The following is a 23196-nucleotide window of genomic DNA, read 5'->3' on the forward strand; positions in this document are numbered from 1 at the left end:
CCGTCAACGCTTTTGGTGGCCTTCCATACACGAAGATGTAGCTCAGTTTTGCAAGAATTGTAACACGTGCTGCCGTTTTAAATCGCCTCAGCAGACACCCCGTGCACCAATGACGCCGATGGTGACGACAGGACCACACCAGCGAGTTGGTATAGACATCATGGGACCACTAACTACGACAAAAACGGGAACCGCTACATACTGGTTATGGTGGATTATTTCACTAAATGGTGCGAAGCTGTACCCCTTCCACAGCAAGACGCCCTTACTGTTGCCCGAGCTTTCATCGATCACTGGGTCTCCCGTTATGGTGCCCCTGTCTCACTCCACTCCGACCAAGGTCCATCCTTTGAAAGCCACCTCATTACTGAGATATGCCGGCTATTAGGAATCAAGAAGACACACACCACTGCCTATCACCCAGAAGGTAACGGCCTCGTAGAAAGAACAAACAGAACTATTAAAGCCATCTTGCAGTCGTTTGTCAGCAGATCGTCACCTGAGTTATGGGATGAGGTGCTCCCCAATGCCTTTTAGCATATCGTACGTCGGTACATGGGTCCACGGGATTCTCGCCTGCTATTTTGCTGTTCGGGCACGAACTACGCCTACCAGTAGAGATACAGTCACCCCTGCTGCCCTACGAAGAACAAGAGCATGTTCCGTACATACGTACTCTTCGCAACCGACTAGCTGATGCCTACCGTCTGGTCAACATTAACTTAGGCAAGGCTAGTGGACACCAAAAAGATATATATGATCGTCAAGCACAAGGACCTAGGTATACGGTTGGAGATCGCGTCTGGTTACGCCGCCCAATGACGTCGCTAGGGGTTGCAGTAAATTCCATCAACCCTGGCAAGGCCCCTTTGAAATTGTCCTCATCCGATCGCCCACCACGTTTGTATTGCGTAACATACAACGACCTAAAGACGATGTGATAACGGTGCACTACAACCAGATAAAACCCGATCGGACGACATTTCCCTTCGATGCTCAACTCGCTGATCCACCGCCGGCCACTAGATTTTACGAAGTACCATCTGAAGGAGGGACAGCATACCCATGCCCAAAATAAGGCACTGAGGACAGTGCCTCATTAGGAGAGAGGGCGATGTAACGGGATTAAAATCATCATGTATGATGTTGTTAATAGATTTTGTTTTCCTTCTATTGCAGGGCAAGCAAGAATAAACGCTTTAGAAGAAGAAGAGCAAGCCCTACACGCACTGAACTTACAGGATGACTCATAAGACCGTTTTGTAAACTAGCTCTCTTTCTGTACAGAACCCGCGGATTTTAATTTTTAAATAAACGTCTATTGGCCTCCATTCCTCGTTCTCTCTGTGGTGTAGAGTGTTCAGTTAACATTGTGTGTGTTGTGGCTTTAGGTCTTCCCGTCTTCCAGTGACTGCTGATTACACGTGTTACAGGAGTACATCTAGGTCATCAAGGTCAGTAATGTTGTCGATGCTTCACAACCCACTTATATCTAAGACTGCATAAAATATTTTTTTCTGACTAGTTCTCGTCTACATAATTATTTACCGTATAAGTTAAAAACCATTATCTTCATTTCTTGCAAACTATGTGATTTTTGAAATTGCTTCTATGGCACTTTAGTGGATCCAGACACCGTTCATGAACAGTAAAACTGCAAACAGCCTTATGCACACCGAATGATTGGCATAAACCAAACGAACTGTTTTTATTCCTGAAAACGTGTATCTATATGAATTTGTAGGATATGATATATTCGCGAGTTGTAGCTTGCAATTAAGTATATGATAATATGTTTAGCACCTCAATTTCATAATGTACTTATTTTGTTTTCAGTTCTGAGTTGACGGCGTTAACTTTTTTATACGTATATGTACGCATAACTATCTTGATGATAGTGAATCTTTTATATATAGGGATTTCTTAAATAGTTCGTCTTTTTTTACATAACTTGTTCATCTAATGTTTCCAGAAATGTGATAAAAACATTTTTGTAGTAACACGAAATTCCAAATTAACTTTTCGTCTGTTTTCAGACAGTCCTCGTAATTTTAGTTGCAGATTCCTAACAAGTCTCGAAATATCTCATTATGTTTTAGTTAATGTTATTTTTTGTGATCTTATAAACACTACTTGATATATGAAAAGTACACCCTATGCTCGGTTTTCGTCTGATTGCATTCCTAATATTTTATGCTTCGGTTTATTGCGAGAATTTTAATGAAGAACTTCTCATCAAAGATCTTGGTCATGGATATACAGCATTCCATTTCAATTTTGCCGCTACAACTTCAGAGTCTGTTTTCCATTGTAAGTTCTATCAATGCTTAGACGAATTTTGATTTAGCAAAGCACTATAACATTCTTCCAAAACCCATCATTCAAATCCTAAAAAAATATGATGTGGATGAATTCCACCTTTCTATCTCAAGAGGGATATGGGATGAACGTTGGGGTAGTAACTTTATTTCAGTTTCCCCTTCTGGAGCTGAACTATGGGCATGGTTTGGAAGTCAAACTACCAGGTAATCCTTATACTTAGTTCAGCGTTTAGTGTTGATCAATCATGGTTTAAATTAACACATGCTCTTTCGGGATTATTCTGTGCTTCTTTAAACCGACTATCTACAAATGAAAATTTTGCCTCTCCGATCCACTCTTACAAGCCATCTGGAGTACCGAAATTCAGTAGAGTTTCTAAGGAGGTCAGATATTCTCAGCTACCTGGTGAGGCTTTGTGCAGTGAGAATTTGACTCCATGGACCAAGTACTTACCATGTAAATCATTTTCCGGTTTGGGAAGCTTGTTGCGTTCAACTTCACTGTTTAAGTCAAATTACAACACCATGACTATTGGAGTTAGACGAGTGTGTTTGGTAAGCCTTATTTGTAATATATCATTACTACTCAGGATTTAGAATGTCACGAAATCGGGCTAGAGCTGATGGAAACCCTGACGGTTGTCTTTGACAGAAGTTTGTTGTTTGCGAAAAGAACGTGTAAGTGGAATTTAAAATTACTACACTGTATATGTTAACTAGTGATATACAACCTCCTATGTTTTCATTTCGTGTCTAGCTATCCACTATCCATAATACCTTACGATTTACAGATTTTTTCAAACGAAACGACCGAAGTGTTTTGTTCATTTCGAGTGTTCTCTATCTAACAAAGTATCTCAGAGTCAAAGTAATACATGTTTTTGTTTACAGAAAGGCCTTCCACTTGTGTTTTATTACCTGTACGTCAATGCCTTATTATAGATTAGAATTTTGTAAGTTGTGATATCGAGTTGGGATTAGTCTTTATCTCATGACCCTACAACATTCCGTAACATCTTTTCCTAATAACCATTCACAGCACCTCAAATTTCGCTTAGTTTCTTGTTATTGTATTGCTTGTTATTTTTTTTCATGCAACATGTAATTCAACTAATGAGATCAAACCATTCATATTGCTTTACTTATGGATTACATTTAACTTTTTAGATAATATATCAATCTGTTCATTTTATTGGAATTTCATGAACACAAATAAACATTCCTCTTCATATTCTGTAACTTTGTCATTCGGAAATATTTAAATTATGTTATTTACTTTTTATACTCTTTTAGTAAGTACAAATGTATATATCAGTTGGTTCACACTTAAGTGACATGAACAGAAGAATAACATAAAAGAAATAGCCTAAATCACATGGGTTGTTGATGTGATATAGTATTTCGGTTTAGTGGCTAGTAGTTAAAAATTAGTTCGATAGGACTTATCTCTACTGTTCTCTAGTTGTACATTAATATTACCAATAAGAGACTAGCAACTTGTCAATTAGCTCACATTATAAAACTTTATTTAATATGAACTTCATTTGGCCAAATCTTTTAGTGTTTATCTCATTCATATGTACTATTTGATTTGGATATATATATTCTCAGCTCCTTGGTCTATCAGAAGTATCCTTGGTTCGGAATTCAAAGGATTTTGCGATGCAGCAAACACTAGTCGCGTGTTCATCCTTGCTTCATATGAAGATATGAATATCCCTTTAGATAATAAACTGAAAGTCGACTGTTTGGATAATCGTGTTCTAGCTGCGTATTCGACAAAAGATCTATCTACACAATTCATATCTTTTCCTTTCAAAACTAGTGGGAAAAAGTTCTCTCCAGAGCATTCACCTCTTGTTTCAGCTACCAAACATATCACTGGTTCTGGAAGTGTAAGGGGTGGAGTCAAAGTTTTCCTGACTAGTAGAGCTGATTTCAACTTAAAGATAGTTTATTTTGATCTAATTCCGTGGTACACACAAGTTTTTTTCAGTTCCTTAAAAATCTACGGTTTGGATCCCAAAACACAAAACAAAACAGTGATTACCCCAAGTAAGTCGATCTGAATTGATTTGCTTTTCAGTAATCATGTTATGTATCTAATTAATTCTTAATAATGGGAAGTTGTTTTAAAAAATGCCGCGGTGAGACCGAAGGTGAGGAAAGTCTGCTCCCCCTCTCGAAATATCCTCACAAAGCCTCGCGTATACAGCCACTCAGAGAAGTCCTACTCAGTGCCCTCTCGCGGTGAGAATATTATTTGCGAAATTGGGAGGATGAAACGCGAATGTCTAGTGCTTTAACCGGGTTGGTGGGTATGGAGGATTCACCTTGAGAATTGGTAACTGCCGGAAGTTCTTTGAACTCATCCAAGTCACTAGCAGCAAGGAGTCTGGTGTGAGTGAAACTATCTGTGAAGCTGATGTGATGCCAATCAATACCATCTACGACGTCTTGGATGATTAGCAGTTTTTCGAGGAGCAGTTCAACTGGTCTGTTGCCCTGACGACATCAATCAGACTTCCTGCCCTTCATGGCCGGTGACGACTGATCCACTTGACGAGGTGGAAATTCCCAAGGAACCTCAACTCTTGAAGCTCCACAAATCACCGGGCTCAGATGACTTACCTCCGACCCTTCTGATGATGCCGGTTAATGAACTGGCTGGGTTGTTTATATGTGTCTGGCAATCAGAGAGTGTTTCAACATCGTGGAATGAGTTGATAGTTTTCCCTATCTCAAAAAGGTACACATCGTTTATGCAACAACTGTCTACTTCCGATCGCGTCCAAACTATTGGCTTCCGTCATATTTCGTGTAATTGTTCAAAATCCAAGAAAGATTGACTCGTGAGGAACAGGATGGTTTTTGTTCTGATCGAGGATGTATTGATCATATCTTATCATTAAGGCCGCTCTCGACTCGCTGGACAGGACCGTTCTATGGGGTTAACTATTGAAATAAAGTATGTCTGAGAAGTTTATTAACATCTTGAAAGCCCTATATACAAACGCCTCAGGCGGAATGAGGGCACGCAACCATTTGTCTTCATTGTTTTCATTCAAGCAGTGGGGTTAGGCAGGGTTGCCCGATCTTACCATTCCTCCTCAACTTTGCCATCGATGACTATCTGGAAAAATCTCTGGTGAATGTAAGTAATAGTGTTGTAGATCTGCTGCTTGGAGAAGGATTTCTCGACCTTGAGTATGCGGATGATATTGTCGTACTGTATGTTGATACCCAAGCCATGTAATCCGCACCGAGTCAGTTGACAGTCACTGTCCGCAAGTACGGCATTTCTTCTGCACCTTCCAAGCGCAAAGTACTTCTACAGGACTGATAGAGCTTTGAACTAACACTCTGGACAGTGAGATGGTAGACGTAGTCGAGAAGTTTGTGTATCTGGGTAACTGTGTAAGTGCTGGTGGTGGCGTATGATGAAATCGATCCGTACATAATGAAAGGCAGAGTGGCTTATGCCAATCTGATCCATATTTTGCGCCTCTGTGATGTTAGTCTGGCTGCAAATGGTCGGATCTACAATGCATCAGTGAGAGCAGTTTTTATCTATGCCTGTGAAACTCGGCCTCCGAGTTGAAGATGTTAGACTACTCTGTGTTTAGTCATCGTTGTCTTCGAGGGATTGCTGACGTCCAATGGCGACACTATGTTAATAATGTAGAGGTCCGGCATCGTGTTCGGGCACAGCGACGGTAATTCAATTAGTGTCACTATCTTGAAACATCGACCTCAGTGTCGTGGACATATCCTACGAATGTCTTCCCAGAGAATTCCACGTCGCGAATTATTTGCCGACGCTGGAACTGGTTGAAAAGGCGGAGAGGCAGTCAGTGTGTCGTGGTATGAAAGAAAGCTGTACAAGGCAGGCTTCTGTCGGACCTCCACGATTCCCTGGTCGGTGTCCTAGAGATGATAGAACATAGTGGCTTGAGACGTTATCAGACATAACTCAGTATAAGCCAGTGACGATTATGCCGAAACTTTACTTAACTTCATAAAAGTGTGAGTGACTTCTTTGGCTGAAAGAATTCTTCCTGGTTGTATTCTTCCCAACTTAACTGCCTCCCACTATTGTTAATATTTTTATCTCGCTCTCGTATACTAATTTCTTCACATTGTTCCTTTACTTTCTGTTATACTCACTTCATCTCTTCACAACCTAATTGTTATTGTGTGGCGCATATGTATTTCGTGCCCCTTTATACCAGGGTTTGTGTGTCTAAATGTCTGAAAATGGTAGCTAAGTCACAAGCATAATTTCACAATCTGATTTATTTGTGCAATCGTTTTTCATTTCATGCATTGTATGAACGTTTTATCTATATCTAGCACTTAAATTATTTCTTATTCTTTCACCGTACTGCCCCCGAATGCCCTGGTACGGCCGAGAGTGGGGTGAGTCCGCTCTCCCTCTCGAAATACTCTCACACGGCCGCGCGTATACAGCCTCTGCCAGGGAAGTCCTTCTCATTGCCTTCTCGTGGCGGGGGTGTTGTTTACGAAAATGAGAGGACGAAAAGCGAATGTCCGGCGCTTTAACCGGATCACAAACCAATGGTGCACATGGGCTCCAGTATCCTGCGGGAACAAATGGCGTATGAACCAATCTTTGGTCACCGGCTACCATGGGATTGCATCTCCTTACGATGCTCCACTGCCTTGTGGGTTAGACCTTTAGGTCAAAGGCTCGGGGAGTGGCCCCTAAGAAAACCACCTGCTTCGGTTTGGGCACCCGGGCAGTATCACAGTCCACACACAAACGATGAACTCTATGTTTTTGGCAACTACTTTTATCGCTCCGAAAAACAATCAGTCGATTCAAATAATTATCATTACAATTATTGTCATTATTAATACTATTATTATTACTATTATTGTCGTTATTATTATTATTATTTCCCACATTATTCACCCTCTTTTATACTTATACAGCGGCTCGTCTTTGGTGGAAATCCGACTGTATCTAAACGTTCTCGAGTCACTGTCCGGTTGAAAGTTGTATGTTACCATCGAATATGAGTACTGAAGCAGTTTTTCTGAAACCACGTGCGCCATTCAAACTGGCTGCCTTCAACGTTCGCACACTTATGCAGGTTGGTCAACAGGTAGGGCTGGCTATGTCTTTGGAAAGTCTTAATATTGATGTTTGTTGTCTATCCGAGACCCGTATTCAAGACTCTAGCGAAGTACTACAAATTCGCTCTACATCTGTCACTTCAAAAGCTTGTTTTACGTGCGCTTATCCGGGGACCCTGTGGCATCTTCGTCTGGTCTTGCAGGCGTTGGTGTCGCACTAAGCGCTAGAGCTGAGGCAGCATTAGTCGATTGGATCCCCATTAACAGTCGGTTATGTGCTGTTAGATTAGAAAGTTCCATCAAAGCGAGAAGAAATCGGCGTGAGAAACGATGTCTTTTCGTCATCTCCGCCTATGCCCCGACAGATTGCAGCCCGGATGCAATCAAGGATGAGTTTTACCACCAGTTATCAGTTCTTCTCCAGAAAGTGCGTTCGACAGATATTGTAGTACTAGCCGGAGACTTGAATGCTCAGGTCGGGCGTCTAGGCACAGAAGAGAGTCGTTTAGGTGGCCGATGGGGACTTGTTGGTCGCAGGTCAGATAACGGGGACCGTCTACTGCAACTGTGCACAGACCACAACCTGTTTCTGGCTAGCACTAACTTTCGGCACAGTCATCGCCGATGTGCCACCTGGCGTCCTCCCTCTGCATCCCAAGCCTGGACTCAGATTGATCACATCGCGATCAGCTACCGCTGGCGTGGTTGTGTAAAGGACTGCCGCTCCTTTTGGAGTACCTATCTGGACTCTGACCATGCCTTGGTCTGCGCCAATCTTGCCTTACTTTTCAGTGGCCAACGAAGTGACCACCACCAAAAGATTGATGTTAGCAAGCTGGTTGCAACTTCTGTTGCAAATAAGTATCGAACCGAGCTAGCCTCTAGGCTAGCTACCACTCCACCGAAAAGTATAGATGAGCATTGGTTGCAATTGCATGACGCCATGAAAATGGCGGGAACAGTCAGTTGTGGGTTTGCGAAACGTCCCGCTTTTAAGCACTGGGTTTCTTCTGGTTCCTTACAACTCATTGAAGCCCGTCGGTCTACTCCGGGTGACCGTGAGTTTGACCATAAACGAAGGATGTTATGTAAGGAAATTGGGCAAAGCTTGCGTAAGGACCGAGAAGCCTGGTGGTCGAAGCGTGCTAATGAGCTGGAAGCAGCAGCTGCATCTGGTAATTACCGGAAGCTCTTCCAGCTCATCCGAGCCACTGGCAGCAAGAAGTCTGGTGTGAGTGAAACAATCTGCGAGGATGATGGGATGCCAATCACTAACATCCATCGACGTCTTGGACGGTGGGCAGAATTTTTGAAGGGCAGTTCAACTGGCCTGCTGCTCCGGCAACATCGGTCAGACTGCCCTGCCCTCCATGGCCGGTGACGACTGATCCACCAAACGAGGAGGAAGTCCGCAAGGAACTCCAACTCTTGAAGCGTTACAAATCACCTGGCCCAGATGACTTACCTCCGGCTCTTTTTAAAGATGGTGGTGACTTTTTGACTAAGGAATTGACGACGTTGTTTACAAAGGTCTGGGAGTTAGAGAGTGTACCAACGTCATGGAATGAGTCGATAGTTGTCCCTATCTTTAAAAAGGGTTCACGTCGTTCCTGTAACAACTATCGGGGGATAAGTCTACTTCCGATTGCGTCCAAGCTATTGGCTTCCGTCATACTTCGTAGGTTGTTCAAAACCCAAGAAAGATTGACTCGCGAGGAGCAGGCTGGGTTTCGTTCTGGTCGAGGATGTATTGATCATATCTTCACCCTCCGCCAAATGTTAGAACACCGCCATACTTATCAAAGGCCAACAATCGTAGTGTTTCTTGACATCAGGGCTGCCTTCGATTCGTTGGACAGGACTGTTCTCTGGGATTGTCTATTGAAGAAGGGTGTGCCTGAGAAGTTTATTAACATCCTAAAAGCCCTATATAAAAACACCTCAGGCAGAGTGAGGGCATACAACCACCTTTCTCCATTGTTCCATTCGAGTAGTGGAGTTAGGCAGGGTTGCTCAATCTCACCATTCCTCTTCAACTTTGCCATCGATGACATTCTGGAAACAGCTCTGATGAATGTAAGTAATGGCGGCGTAGATATGTTGCCTGGAGAAAGACTTCTCGACCTTGAGTATGCGGACGATATTGTCTTACTGTGCGATAATGCCCAAGGCATGCAATCCGCACTTAATCAGTTGGCAATCAGTGTCCGTGGGTATGGTATGTGTTTTGCACCTTCGAAGTGCAAAGTACTCCTACAAGACTGGCAGGATTCCAATCCTGTACTCACCCTGGATGGTGAGCAGATAGACGTAGTCGAGAAGTTCGTGTATCTGGGTAGCTGCATAAGTGCTGGTGGGGGTGTGAGTGATGAGACCAATGCACGTATAGTGAAAGCCAGAGCGGCTTATGCCAATCTGGGCCACCTTTGGCGCCTTCGTGATGTTAGTCTGGCTGTAAAAGGTCGGATTTACAACGCGTCGGTGAGAGCAGTTTTGCTCTATGCTTGTGAAACCTGGCCTCTCCGAGTTGAGGACGTTAGACGACTCTCTGTGTTCGATCATCGCTGTCTCCGAAGGATTGCTGACATTCAGTGGCAACACCATGTCAGTAATGCAGAGGTTCGGCATCGTGTGTTCAGGCACAGAGACGATACTGCAATTGGTGTCACCATCTTGAAACACCGACTTCGGTGGCTTGGACATGTTCTCCGAATGTCGTCCCAGAGGATTCCACGTCGTGCATTATTTGCCGACTCTGGGACTGGTTGGAAGAAGCGGAGAGGTGGTCAGTGCATGACATGGTGTCGTGACATGAAAGAAAGCTTCGTTTATGGTCAAACTCACGGTCACCCGGAGTAGACCGACGGGCTTCAATGAGTTGTAAGGAACCAGAAGAAACCCAGTGCTTAAAAGCGGGACGTTTCGCAAACCCACAACTGACTGTTCCCGCCATTTTCATGGCGTCATGCAATTGCAACCAATGCTCATCTATACTTTTCGGTGGAGTGGTAGCTAGCCTAGAGGCTAGCTCGGTTCGATACTTATTTGCAACAGAAGTTGCAACCAGCTTGCTAACATCAATCTTTTGGTGGTGGTCACTTCGTTGGCCACTGAAAAGTAAGGCAAGATTGGCGCAGACCAAGGCATGGTCAGAGTCCAGATAGGTACTCCAAAAGGAGCGGCAGTCCTTTACACAACCACGCCAGCGGTAGCTGATCGCGATGTGATCAATCTGAGTCCAGGCTTGAGATGCAGAGGGAGGACGCCAGGTGGCACATCGGCGATGACTGTGCCGAAAGTTAGTGCTAGCCAGAAACAGGTTGTGGTCTGTGCACAGTTGCAGTAGACGGTCCCCGTTATCTGACCTGCGACCAACAAGTCCCCATCGGCCACCTAAACGACTCTCTTCTGTGCCTAGACGCCCGACCTGAGCATTCAAGTCTCCGGCTAGTACCACAATATCTGTCGAACGCACTTTCTGGAGAAGAACTGATAACTGGTGGTAAAACTCATCCTTGATTGCATCCGGGCTGCAATCTGTCGGGGCATAGGCGGAGATGACGAAAAGACATCGTTTCTCACGCCGATTTCTTCTCGCTTTGATGGAACTTTCTAATCTAACAGCACATAACCGACTGTTAATGGGGATCCAATCGACTAGTGCTGCCTCAGCTCTAGCGCTTAGTGCGACACCAACGCCTGCAAGACCAGACGAAGATGCCACAGGGTCCCCGGATAAGCGCACGTAAAACAAGCTTTTTGAAGTGACAGATGTAGAGCGAATTTGTAGTACTTCGCTAGAGTCTTGAATACGGGTCTCGGATAGACAACAAACATCAATATTAAGACTTTCCAAAGACATAGCCAGCCCTACCTGTTGACCAACCTGCATAAGTGTGCGAACGTTGAAGGCAGCCAGTTTGAATGGCGCACGTGGTTTCAGAAAAACTGCTTCAGTACTCATATTCGATGGTAACATACAACTTTCAACCGGACAGTGACTCGAGAACGTTTAGATACAGTCGGATTTCCACCAAAGACGAGCCGCTGTATAAGTATAAAAGAGGGTGAATAATGTAGGAAATAATAATAATAATAACGACAATAATAGTAATGATAATTATTTGAATCGACTGATTGTTTTTCGGAGCGATAAAAGTAGTTGCCAAAAACATAGAGTTCATCGTTTGTGTGTGGACTGTGATACTGCCCGGGTGCCCAAACCGAAGCAGGTGGTTTTCTTAGGGGGCCACTCCCCGAGCCTTTGACCTAAAGGTCTAACCCACAAGGCAGTGGAGCATCGTAAGGAGATGCAATCCCATGGTAGCCGGTGACCAAAGATTGGTTCATACGCCATTTGTTCCCGCAGGATACTGGAGCCCATGTGCACCATTGGTTTGTGATCCGGTTAAAGCGCCGGACATTCGCTTTTCGTCCTCTCATTTTCGTAAACAACACCCCCGCCACGAGAAGGCAATGAGAAGGACTTCCCTGGCAGAGGCTGTATACGCGCGGCCGTGTGAGAGTATTTCGAGAGGGAGAGCGGACTCACCCCACTCTCGGCCGTACCAGGGCATTCGGGGGCAAAAAACGACGGGATAGCGAAGGTGGTGCTTTAGGCACACCGCCTAGATGTACCATGGAACAGAATTTGATTTTTGGCGAAGTAACCACCTCCATTGCCCGACTGAGAGATGGTGCTACACAGTGGCTAGAGACGCTATCAGATATGGCTCAGAATAGAAGCCAGTGGCGATCCTGCTGTAACCTTCTTTTACTTTCTTCATAAAAAGTGGTTCTGTCTCCCTTACCTGAAAGATTGCTTCCGATTGTACCTTTGCGTTCCCTGATTTCTAGCACATTACCTTACACCAATCTCTTCGTTATTGTTCTCTCTTTTTTTGTTGCGCTCCTTAGCTTTTTTTTCATTCTTTGTATTCCTCTCGAATTTTCATTGTTTTGTGTGGCGCATATATATTGGCGCTCTCTTGTACCAATATTCATGTGTCCAAATAAAAATAAAAATAAAAATACCGTACTAGATCGAATGAGATTTTTGTAGTCGTATGCAGTTTCATACTTTGTTAATATTCATATTTATCCACCAGTCTTTCTTAAATCATTTCAGTGTTTGAATGAAATACGTTTATTTTGATAGACTGGTTGGCAGTTAAACCAAGCTTGGCTAGGAAACGTATGGGCAGTATTGAATTAGTAATCACCTTGCCTGCTCTTAATCAGCTAATCATTACTTATGAGTTTCGGAAAGTTTTACAACGCTGGAATGAATTTCCTCCTGACGCCAATCATGGCTTTTTCCTTCCTGCAGCAACTGTTTCGTATGTTTTAAACAGCGAACAAATAGATTATTTAAACAAAACAAAACATACAGCATTCCACAATCTGAATCTCCCGAATTGGGCCAGTAGTTACAATCAGTTTTTGTAAGTTACTTGCCTATTCATAGATCCCCTAGCTTGTGCTTTTAATATCCCAAGATAACTCATTCTGTTTTTATGTTCAGTGTGCTCAAGTAGATAAGATCTATTTCCCACCAATTTCATGGCTAAAAAAGCGTAAACTAGGTAGTTTTAAGGAATAAGTCCAACATTACTCCCAGTAGTTATCGAACATGGATTTCTCTGTTCACCTGTTACAAGTTACGATAAATGCTAACCGGAAGTGTTCACTTTGGTGAAATTACAATTCTCCATACTCACGTACTAAAGTATCTACGAAATTCGATCAGTCTGTAGATGAATACGTAAGCATTCGATTTCCAGTGATCAGTTTTATGCTGATCGCAAACTTCTCCCGATATAATCTATGGAAGTAATCAGATTACTGATGAATTTCTGACCTGTGGACGATAGAACTGTCAACTTCACTCCTTGTTTGAAGTTTAATAAAATACCTAATGTTGATTAAAAGTCCCGCGTTTCACCATCATGGAAGAAGTAATGATTATGGAATCTTTACTGAATCTTACCATTTTAAGTAAAAACTGTTTTCATCCGAAAATAGGATTTTATGAATGGCACTTACTTCGATCAGCTGTAGATTAAAGATAATAATATAGCCTTTGTATTTCATTATCTAGTTTTGGTCATAAGTTTATTTAGGAACACTACGCTCCATCTTATTTTTGTTATGGTAGACCTGTGTTATAGCTAATCTATTCATGAAAAATAATTGACTATTATTATCTGCTAGCCGATTGAACCACTAGTGCTTGACCGACCAGACTGAGCAGTATAAGAAGATAACGTAAAAGACCGCATCCCCCAGAGGCCGAATAATAATCCTTACAAATTGTATCTATAGGCGGCACAGTCAGATACATGTGAGGAGTGACCTTTATCTAGTGAATGATCCACTTACAACCTGTCTATATCATGCGACCGTTAGTACTTGCGTGGTCTTGCTTTGTCCAGATATTTCAAAAATTATTCTGTAGGCGATGCACCAAGTTAGTTAAATGTCATATCGGGAATGGATGTTACTTGGCTAACCCAAAATGTTCATTTATTTTCACAGTTTTCACGTAGGAAACTCAGCAATAATACAAGCTAATAAAAAAACACTAGGTTATTTGGAATAATCATGAGAATCAAGACGATGGAGATGTTCTGTCAAGTTGTATAACAGGAAAAGTGTGGATGAAGTGAGTGATAGGACCTTGTAATGCAGAGGTCAGACTAACCCGGCCCGGACACCAATTCAATAGTAATATACAAGTACGCCATCGACATGTTAAAACTATCTTTTAAAATATATCATTGTTTGCTTTCTTCTTTCTACTAGCAATACAACTCATTCTGTACCTCAGGATGGTTTTGTTCGTCTACACACTCCTGTATCTCTGGTCACAATGCCAACACCAGATTTCAGTATGCCATTTAATGTTTTGTGTTTGGTTTGTTCAGTCGTTGCTGTCGTGTTTGGATCCGTTCACAAGGCTACGACTACTGTTTTCAACGTTACTCTTCAAAAAAATGCCAGCGACTCAATAATAACACATCTAATAAACCGCATCTTAACTAAGAAAAATACTTCAAAGACAATCGGTGAACAGAATATATCAACGAGTGCTCCAAGCAATCACGATAAAAATGACTGATTTCGTTAAAAATAATAATCATATGCTTAAGCATCAGAACCGTGATACACATATTTTGTATTTGACGTCGTTTTTGTAATAAAATCATAGAAACTAAAATACCCACCTTTTATAACCTTCTTTACAAAGAGCAATCTACACAAAAATGAAACCGTTATACTAAATATGTAACCCATCAATGTATTTAAGAACAGGATTGCTTCACCGAACTAAAAATTTTATTTTAATATTTACATATATATAGGTCGATACTAAGAGACAGATATTTCAATTTCAAGGGATCAAAGTACAAATATATACATCAGGTACGATTATATTAATGTAATTTATTTTAGTGAACTCTTCCCTGGATTATGGTCACTATACCTGGAAGTGTGCAGAAGCCTTGTCTGATTTCCTGGTGAAGTATCCTGAGGTAGTCAGAGGGCTTCGAGTTCTCGAAGTTAGGTTTTGTTCAATAACACTGATATATTATAGCTCGGTGCTGGCACAGGACTTTGTGGAATTACTGCAGCTATTCTCGGGGCTCTTCATGTTCGATTCACTGATAAAGACATGACATATTCGGATAAACTACATCTTAATGCTCAGCTGAATGGAGTCAAAAATTATGATTTTACTCCATTAGATTGGAATTATCCCCTCGACTGGTCAGGTGGGATCTTCGATACCATTTTAGCATCTGATTGTTTGTATGATAAGGAAGGTGAGTCCATCATTCTAGTCTCATTTTTAGTATATGAACCGTTTTTGAAGACTGCAACTTTACAACTAAGAGTAAACAACAATGCATCTTTACTTCTTTCTTTCGAAAATCGGAGGTAACCTCATTTAAAAAAGCTTATGTATAGCAGTTCTTTTACAGACCTCTCAGTTTTGTTTAAGAAATATGGTCTCAAGGCCGATGTTCTAACTACACCTAGTAATTCGTTCAGAAATATCCATTTATTGCGTGTTACCTCTAGTCAGCAATAAAATATCATTTCGTTGTGTTTTTTGTGTATGAACTTGATAAATGTTTGTTTTGAATGAGTCTTTTTTCACCTCTGAAGTGCACTCGTTATCCCCGACGTAACTTAACGTGTTTATAAATCAATAAGATTATATGGATTACACTAGTGCTGAAATTTTGAAATCATTTACTTTTGATGTGGACATCCCATGTACCTAAATAAATCGTTGCGCTTGTATCACGAGGCAAGCGCTAACTTAGAATCCTGAAGAGATAAGGGAAAGAGGAAAGCTAAAGAACATATTGCGTCGGGAGTTGGAAGCAGACATCAAAAAATGCATAGCAACTGGAAAGGGTTGCCCAGGACAAAGTTCGGTCGAGAATGTTGGTGGACGGCCTATGCTCCTCCACAAGGGGTGACAGGCGTAAGTACTTTTGATATGCGTAACACATAGACAAAAAAACTTCGTTAGAAAAAATATATAACCGACCGAGTTTAACGTTCCGTAGTTAAATGATGCATACGCCAATAATCTTATTTCATTCCAATTATTGTATACTAAGGAATTTCGTCTTCAGTTTTCATTGTGTGAACAAATTTTGACAGATTTCCATAGTATAATCAAGTTTTAAGAATGGCTATTAATGGTTAGTAACTACAAACCGATAAGAGTTGTAGTCAAGCAAGACTGTTTGGATATCCTGTCGTTCGGATTACATTTGTAGGGGTAAGATACCAAAAAGAATGTTTCACTTTATCCGGATATCGAAAAGGACTAGTGGATTAATAGTTTCTAACTTCATCTTCCAGTAGAGAACTAAATGACAGCCTAATCCCGAAACACAGTAGAGACTATGGTTATTTAGAACACAGACACACGTTCATACGCCCCTCAATCGTAGTATTTCTCGACATTAAGGCGGCATTTGACTCCGTTGGTCGTGAGGTTCTATGGCAGTATTTGTCACTGAAAGGAGTACCAAAGAAGTACATTAACCTTGTAAAGGCTCTCTACTCGAACACAACTGGTCGAGTGAGAGCTTATGGCGAACTGCCATCAGAATTGATTACCTCAAGTGGTGTTCGTCAGGGCTGCCCACTCTCTCCATTCTTGTTTAACTTTGTCATTGACGTACTTTTAGAGATAACACTTTCCTCATCCAAATTTCCAGGGGTTGAACTTCTACCGGGAGGTTCACTTGTTGACTTAGAATATGCTGATGACATAGTTCTATTTGGTGAAGACGCTGACAAAATGCAGAGTCTTCTGACCACTCTAAGCAACAATGCAAGCATGTTCGGGATGCGATTCTCTCCCTCGAAATGCAAAATGTTGCTTCAGGATTGGGTTGCATCGACACCCGAACTAATGATAGGGAGTGAAGTAATTGAGCGTGTCGACCGCCTTACTTATCGTGGAAGTCTCACCAGCCCTTGTGATCTGGTGTGTGACGAAATCTCAGCACGGACACAGAAGGCTCGGCTAGCTTTCGCCAACTTGCGTCATTTATGGCGTAGGCGAGATATCCGTCTATCAACCAAAGGACGTGTTTACTGCACAGCAGTTCGTCCCGTCCTACTTTATGGCAGTGAAACATGGCCGGTAAGAGTAGGGGATATCCGTATGTTACTAGTATTTGATCATAGGTGTCTTCGAAACATTGCTCGTATATCATGGGACCATCGAGTAAGTAACACAGTTGTTAGGAAACGGGTACTAGGTAAGGATGGCAAATCGATTGATGAAGTGGTGAAACTTCGTGAGTTGAGATGGCTGGGACATGTGTTACGTATGCCCAACTACCGACTGCCTCGACGCGCGGTGTTTTATGGTGTAGGGGTAGGTTGGAAGAAAGGTAGGGGCGGCAAGACCAGAACATGGCACAAGTCCATGAAGTCACTGACAAGTGGACTGAGTCATGTCGGTAGGTGTAGACTACCTGGTTGGGGACCGCGAGATGATAGCAACCGATGGTTAGAGACCCTAAATGACATGGCTCAAAATCGTTTGCAATGGCGCAGGTGCATCTACTCTTTGTGTTCTCCAAATTCTAATCTTCTGAATTCTTCCTGTCCCCTTTTTTTCCATTTCCAAATTTATTTCACTGTATTATACTCTTTAAATAACATTGTCAAACCCTAATCTTTCCGATTACTGCTTATACTCTTAATACCTCTACCACTTTGGAATTTGAGTCGACAACTGCATCTCTGTGCTAATGTGGTATGGCAACTCGAATTGATGTACGTACGTACGAAGTTCTACGTTGTTACTGACTGACTGATGGTTATTTACTGTTGACGGTGTTCTAAGGCTTGACGCTACTCCGGATAGTGACTGAGCGTCGGTGGAGTTACTCATGAAACATGCACTGAGAGAATTTGAAAACAAACGAAAACTGGATATGCACGGCCATACTTAACTAAAAAGCCTTAAGTGGTCTACCCAGCTAAGAACTTTTGATTTTGTGACTTAACAACACCCCATGTTGTAGTGCTCATCCTTTACCATGAGTTGTCAACGAAATGATTTGAAATGTACTTTACGAACGCCATAATATGATGTAAGCTAGTGTTTGCAATTGCACACACAAAAATAAAGCTTGATGAGTTAGTTAGCTTAGTGTAAAAATTCACCAGCAGCGACTAGGGTATGAGCGAAAAGACTTGCTAAATATGAACAACTGTAATGTGACAAATGTTGGAGTAGATACAAAAGTTATTACTCAATTACCGACCCATAGTTCCCATCAAAAAACAGTGAAAATAAGTATGTATTTCCTTTTCACTGAACTACTTGATTAAAGACATGCGTATTTGTTCTTTTGCATTTTGGATAGCCTGTATGTTGTGAAAAAGAAGAATTTTATGTATTTTGATTTTAAAAACAATTGACTAAAAATTATCTAATGAAATGAACACAGCAAGGTTGTCGTTCACGCTTGTACTGATGTGACATGGGAACTTTGGTCCACACACATCTGTGCTAGGCTTTACGTTAAAGATGAGTGATTATGATCTAGTTAGCGAATAGACTTGAGCTGGTTAAAAGCAAACTTTGTGGCAGTTTTTCGGCAGACACGTTTCCCAAACAACTATTTTTAAACTCAAGAACTGGTACACTTACTCAACACACTGCCTATGAGAGAAGCAACATTTGTTGTGAATCTACACCAGTAACAGTTGACAGATGAGTAGAAAACCAAACTGGAAACCTTCCATCAATATGTCGGTGACCTTTCACTGCAATAAAACAGGCTTTTTCAACAGATGGAAAACCATTAGCGTTTAACAGTATATCATATCGTTGGTTTTTGTATATTAAGGCTTATTTTTCCACTTTACCTCATCATATGAGACCAAATCATGTAAAAGTAGTGACTAAAGGAATCGCACTTAAAGGTGCATCTACAACGAAATTATGTTAAACATAGACTGACCTACTCAACGTAGATACTAGGAAAAAGGAGCTAAAATTACCTGTGCTACCGTTTGCTCTCCAAGTGGGATATCGTCTGTCCTTGCACCAACTCGAGACACTAAGGCGGTTGCGTCGGACTCTAAAAGTATGCTTTAAAGCATATATTAATTTATTCCACTATTTACCCATTATGACACAGTTCATCAACTATAAGGAAAATTAAATCTAGATTATCCATCAGTGTTTTCTTTTCGACTGATCGTTTCAGAGCTTGACTGACAGAATCGTACAAGCACTGAAGGGCACTGACGAGTAATAACTTACAAAATGAAAGATCCATTATGTGACTCACTTCGTTTTCGTTAGCATCCCCAACAACATAAAAGTAAAGATCGCCCACGTTACGATAAACACAGGTCGCGCCGTCCAGCAACGTGATTTCCGCTAGAGAATTGAAAGAGCAACATACATTTATACTGATCCGACCAAAATAAGACGTACAAACGATTATGATTGGAGTAAAACATTAGGACAATGAGAATTTTTGGTGATCATAAGAACTTTTCCATATGATTAACAAATAATAAATCAATTTCAAAACGATTACTTTGATGTCCTCGTACTGCCATAAGAATTTTATCAACAGAGGTTATTATGAAGAAATGATATTTGATCGATTGTGCAAACGCATCTTTTAAGCATAAAAGTCTGATCCTGAAAGTAAAGGTAGTCAATGGGCTTTATTAACCAAATGTATTATATATATGGAGAGAGAGAACATGTTAATTATGTCTTGTCACAGCTCACCTCGACAGGCGATGTTTCCTGGTTTAGGAGAAGGTTGAAAGAAAGTTAGGGGTTCTGTGACATTTGGTTTGTGTCATGTTGGCAGATACGGGCTACCTGGTTTGGGCCCATGTGCTTATTGTAATCAACAGCTATAAGCTGGATGACACGGCTCAAAAGGATACAGATGTGTTCACTCTTTATCTTTCAATCTCTCATTTCGGCATCTCAATGCATACTTTTTCACTCTGTCTTCTATAGGCTTACTTTTTTAACTGTAATTACTACTACATTATTCCCGTCTATTTTGCTATATACCTTGTTAAATTCATTACGGTGTGCTGGTGATGTGTAGTAACTTAGGGCAGTGCAAAACTGTTTTAGACTCTACGTTGATGATAACTGATGTATACATATATATAGTAATCCGAAAAACAAAGTGCAATTTCGTTTGATCATTAGTATGATGAGTTTCAGTCAGAGAGCTGACCATATCGTTTTAAGTACACAAAAATGAGTACATAAACGAGAAAGTGGATATTTAATTGTAGGTACTCTGGAAGGCACAAAATGGATTTATTTTATGTGAACAATTTTTGAAATAGGAAACTCTATTCTAATCAAAAGATAAAAAAACTTTTCTTTAACATTTCACGACGGCAGAAAAAAGTAGGACTATAAAAAAAGGATGCGACAAACTTGGGAACATTCCATGTTCAGATACTAAGAATCAGGTAACTCGAAAACAATATTTGAACTAGTACTTCATAGTATTGGAATTTTTAAATAAAAGTGCTTAACGCTATTTTGTAACACTGAATTCTTTCAGTGTACATAAAAATGTAGTCAGTAACAGTAATCACTAGATAAGTTTGAGTCGAGTACACCCGAGAGTCATTGAGTTGTATCTGATTCTTAGGAATCTTGAGGGTTACTGGTTACAGCTTTAATTCATATCAGTATACAAACACTAGAATGCTGAGAAGTATAGAGGATATTTCGGACTGACCACCTCAAGACTTGTTCAAAAACCGAAATCAACTGCTTTATATCCAGATCCTTGTCATCTGCAGTTTCAGACTGCCGACATGCCTACTAAAACACGATAACTTGGTTACTATGTTGGAACTTCCAAAATGAGATTAGATCTTTGCAGTACTACGAATTACGAGAATTGCTTTAGATTCCTTAGACTTTTATACTTGTAACTGCTAAGAGCGAACTACGGAGACGGTACGTGCTATTCCCAATGGTTTTGGGTTCTGACTACTAGCACGACTAACTAACATCATTTTTGTTTACTTTTATCTTGATGAGTGTGAAACGGAATGGACCACTAACAATAAAAAATTGTAAAGGAGATGGTTTAGATCCGCAGTTGAACCTGTCACAGACCCACTAAAATGAAAAAACATAAAAAATCAACGAAAATTTACCGCCATTAGTTTTGCTTGTTTTTTTGAAGAGTTTCGACTCGAATTCGAGTTGAAGCTTAACAGTTGGAAACGATGAGTCATAATACTACAAAATTAAAGTTTGTTTGATATACTAACTGAGCTACCTTCGTTAAAATGCGCTTCCCTTCACTATCTAAGATGAGTATGCTATTAATAGAATATAAGGACGGCTCCTGTGGAAATGTCGAAAACCGATATACATACCAGGAGCATTGTAAGCGACAAAAGCTATGGTTGGCAGATGTCAATTAATCCGCTTCCTATTTGTGACCTAAGCAGGCGATTCATTATCCAATAATTCGGGCTTTGAATTTGTCTCTTGGTGACAATGGTGAGAGTTTGTCTAATTTCCTCAATGGTATTCTCGTTTGTGTTATATTTCATAGATGAATCAGTAGTATGTGCATACTGCACTTCACGTGGTAGTCTCTGAAAACTAATCTCTTGTTAGGAAATGTGTGTCATGAGGATCATGTGTATTATTATAATATAAAACCACTGAATATGTCCTCTGGGTTCCCCCAACTCAAGCAAAGATGAAATAAAGGATAAATATGGTTCAAAATCATTTCTTAGTCAATTAAATCACTCAGTGTACGATAAGGATATATAAATAATTTTGACTTCTGGATATACTCTTAGTATAATTAGGTATCTAGATCCTTAATTGCTTATGTTCACGTAGCCTTTTCTCTTTGAAAAGTCTCTGAGTTCGTCCTTTAAAACAGGGGTTTTATACCTATTTACAATTGTCTGATTTGGACCTCGAAATTTGCCATGTGGATCATGTGAATCATGTTCATTATAACACTATTACAAATCTGACACCAGCATAATGAATAACAAGAGATTTTTAAGATTTAGTTTCGTGAGGATAGTAAACAACAATATACTTGATACACAGCCCTGACGATACACGTATGCAGTGCTTTCATGAGTATTCTTCGGATCGTTCGAGAAGTAATTAGTGTTCATTCTAACGATTTAACCTTGTAACTTTTCACATTTAACCTTTCGAAGTGTTACGACAGTTAGCAACTATGCCTGTTGATAAAGAACGGTTTTAGTACTTTCAGACCGTTTTTACTCGTATTTACCTTGGTATCGATGATTGCAGTAGTTCTACAACTTTCAACTCCGTACAACATAACTAACTGCCTTGACATTCGTATTGAAGATTCTGACTTTGATGTTAGTTGACAGTTGTTTTGACTCCCATATGTATTTCAGCTATAGGAATGCTGTCCTTGTCTTGTCAATCCTTACCTTTGACTTTGCATAAGAACCTTCTTATTCGTCGATGATGCTGTCCACGTATGTGGAAGTTTCCACATCTTTCAGAGCTTCTCCATCAAGTGCGATTGCGTTGATGTTCTCCGTGCTGCATTTCAGAATCTTCGTTTATCACTTGTGTGTGTTGAGGACTACTGATGCACAGGCTTCTGTTACGCTGGCTATCTTCATCAGCATTTGTTGGTATGGATCGGATAGATGAGCTAGGTTATCTGCGAAGTCCAAATCGTCTAGTCGTATCCAAACTGTCCATTGTATTGCGTTCTGCCCCTCAGATGTGGAGGTCTTCGTAATTCAGTCAACCACGAGAAGAAATATAAAGGGTGACAGTAGGCAGCCTTGTCTGACACCGGTCCTCACTTGGAATGCATCCGGCAGCTGACCTCCATGCATGACTTTGCAGTGTAGTCAGTCGTATGAGTTCCAGATGATATTAACGATCTTCTCAGGTGCACTGTAGTGTTGAAGGAGGTCCCGTAAGGTCCTCCTATTCACATTGTCAAACGTCTTCCCACAGACAAGGAAGTTAATGTACAGTGACGGAATCCAGCCTGCTGATCTGGAAGTTTGGCGTCTACTGAATCTTTCATCTGGTTCAGCAACACTCTGTTGAAAACGTTTCCCGGTGCTGATAGTAATTTGATGCCTGTGTGGTCCCCACATTATTTTAGATCTCCTTTCTTTGGTATCTTGATGAGATATCCTTTTTTCCAGTCCACCGGCTAAAGATAAGCCAATCCTCAAA

The 23196-nt window shown here is 41.0% G+C and overlaps 2 protein-coding genes across 6 annotated transcripts; one reads left to right on the forward strand and one right to left on the reverse strand.

Moving 5' to 3' along the window:
• The first annotated feature begins 1115 nt into the window (after window positions 1-1115).
• Window positions 1116-15570, forward strand: MS3_00006261 (uncharacterized protein). Of its 2 annotated transcripts, XM_051214387.1 has the most exons (12): window positions 1116-1454; window positions 2037-2310; window positions 2348-2525; window positions 2555-2876; window positions 2912-2999; window positions 3933-4376; window positions 12580-12865; window positions 14226-14846; window positions 14877-14983; window positions 15019-15247; window positions 15278-15362; window positions 15396-15570. In XM_051214387.1, exons 2-8 carry the CDS (start codon window positions 2157-2159, stop codon window positions 14539-14541), a joined length of 1788 nt encoding a protein of 595 aa, XP_051073561.1. In that variant the 5' UTR covers window positions 1116-1454; window positions 2037-2156; the 3' UTR covers window positions 14542-14846; window positions 14877-14983; window positions 15019-15247; window positions 15278-15362; window positions 15396-15570. The 2 variants fall into 2 exon arrangements, with proteins under 2 accessions (XP_051073561.1, XP_051073562.1); XM_051214388.1 differs by having other exon boundaries at window positions 1295-2310; window positions 2348-2876; window positions 14226-14983; window positions 15019-15362.
• Window positions 15571-18165: 2595 nt separating this feature from the next.
• On the reverse strand, window positions 18166-21426 carry COPZ1_1 (Coatomer subunit zeta-1). 4 transcript variants are annotated; one of them, XM_051218420.1, is made up of 7 exons: window positions 21363-21426; window positions 21263-21331; window positions 21138-21222; window positions 19268-19359; window positions 19101-19234; window positions 18975-19065; window positions 18166-18335 (listed from the first exon to the last, which is right to left on the reverse strand). In XM_051218420.1, exons 1-7 carry the CDS (start codon window positions 21369-21371, stop codon window positions 18288-18290), a joined length of 528 nt encoding a protein of 175 aa, XP_051073564.1. In that variant the 5' UTR covers window positions 21372-21426; the 3' UTR covers window positions 18166-18287. The 4 variants fall into 4 exon arrangements, with proteins under 4 accessions (XP_051073564.1, XP_051073563.1, XP_051073565.1 ...); XM_051218418.1 differs by having other exon boundaries at window positions 19101-19359; XM_051218421.1 differs by lacking the exon at window positions 18166-18335 and adding an exon at window positions 18782-18934 and having other exon boundaries at window positions 19101-19359.
• Window positions 21427-23196: the final 1770 nt, after the last annotated feature.

The sequence above is a fragment of the Schistosoma haematobium genome, chromosome 1 (genome assembly GCF_000699445.3).
Source record: "Schistosoma haematobium chromosome 1, whole genome shotgun sequence".
Lineage (NCBI taxonomy): Eukaryota > Metazoa > Platyhelminthes > Trematoda > Strigeidida > Schistosomatidae > Schistosoma > Schistosoma haematobium.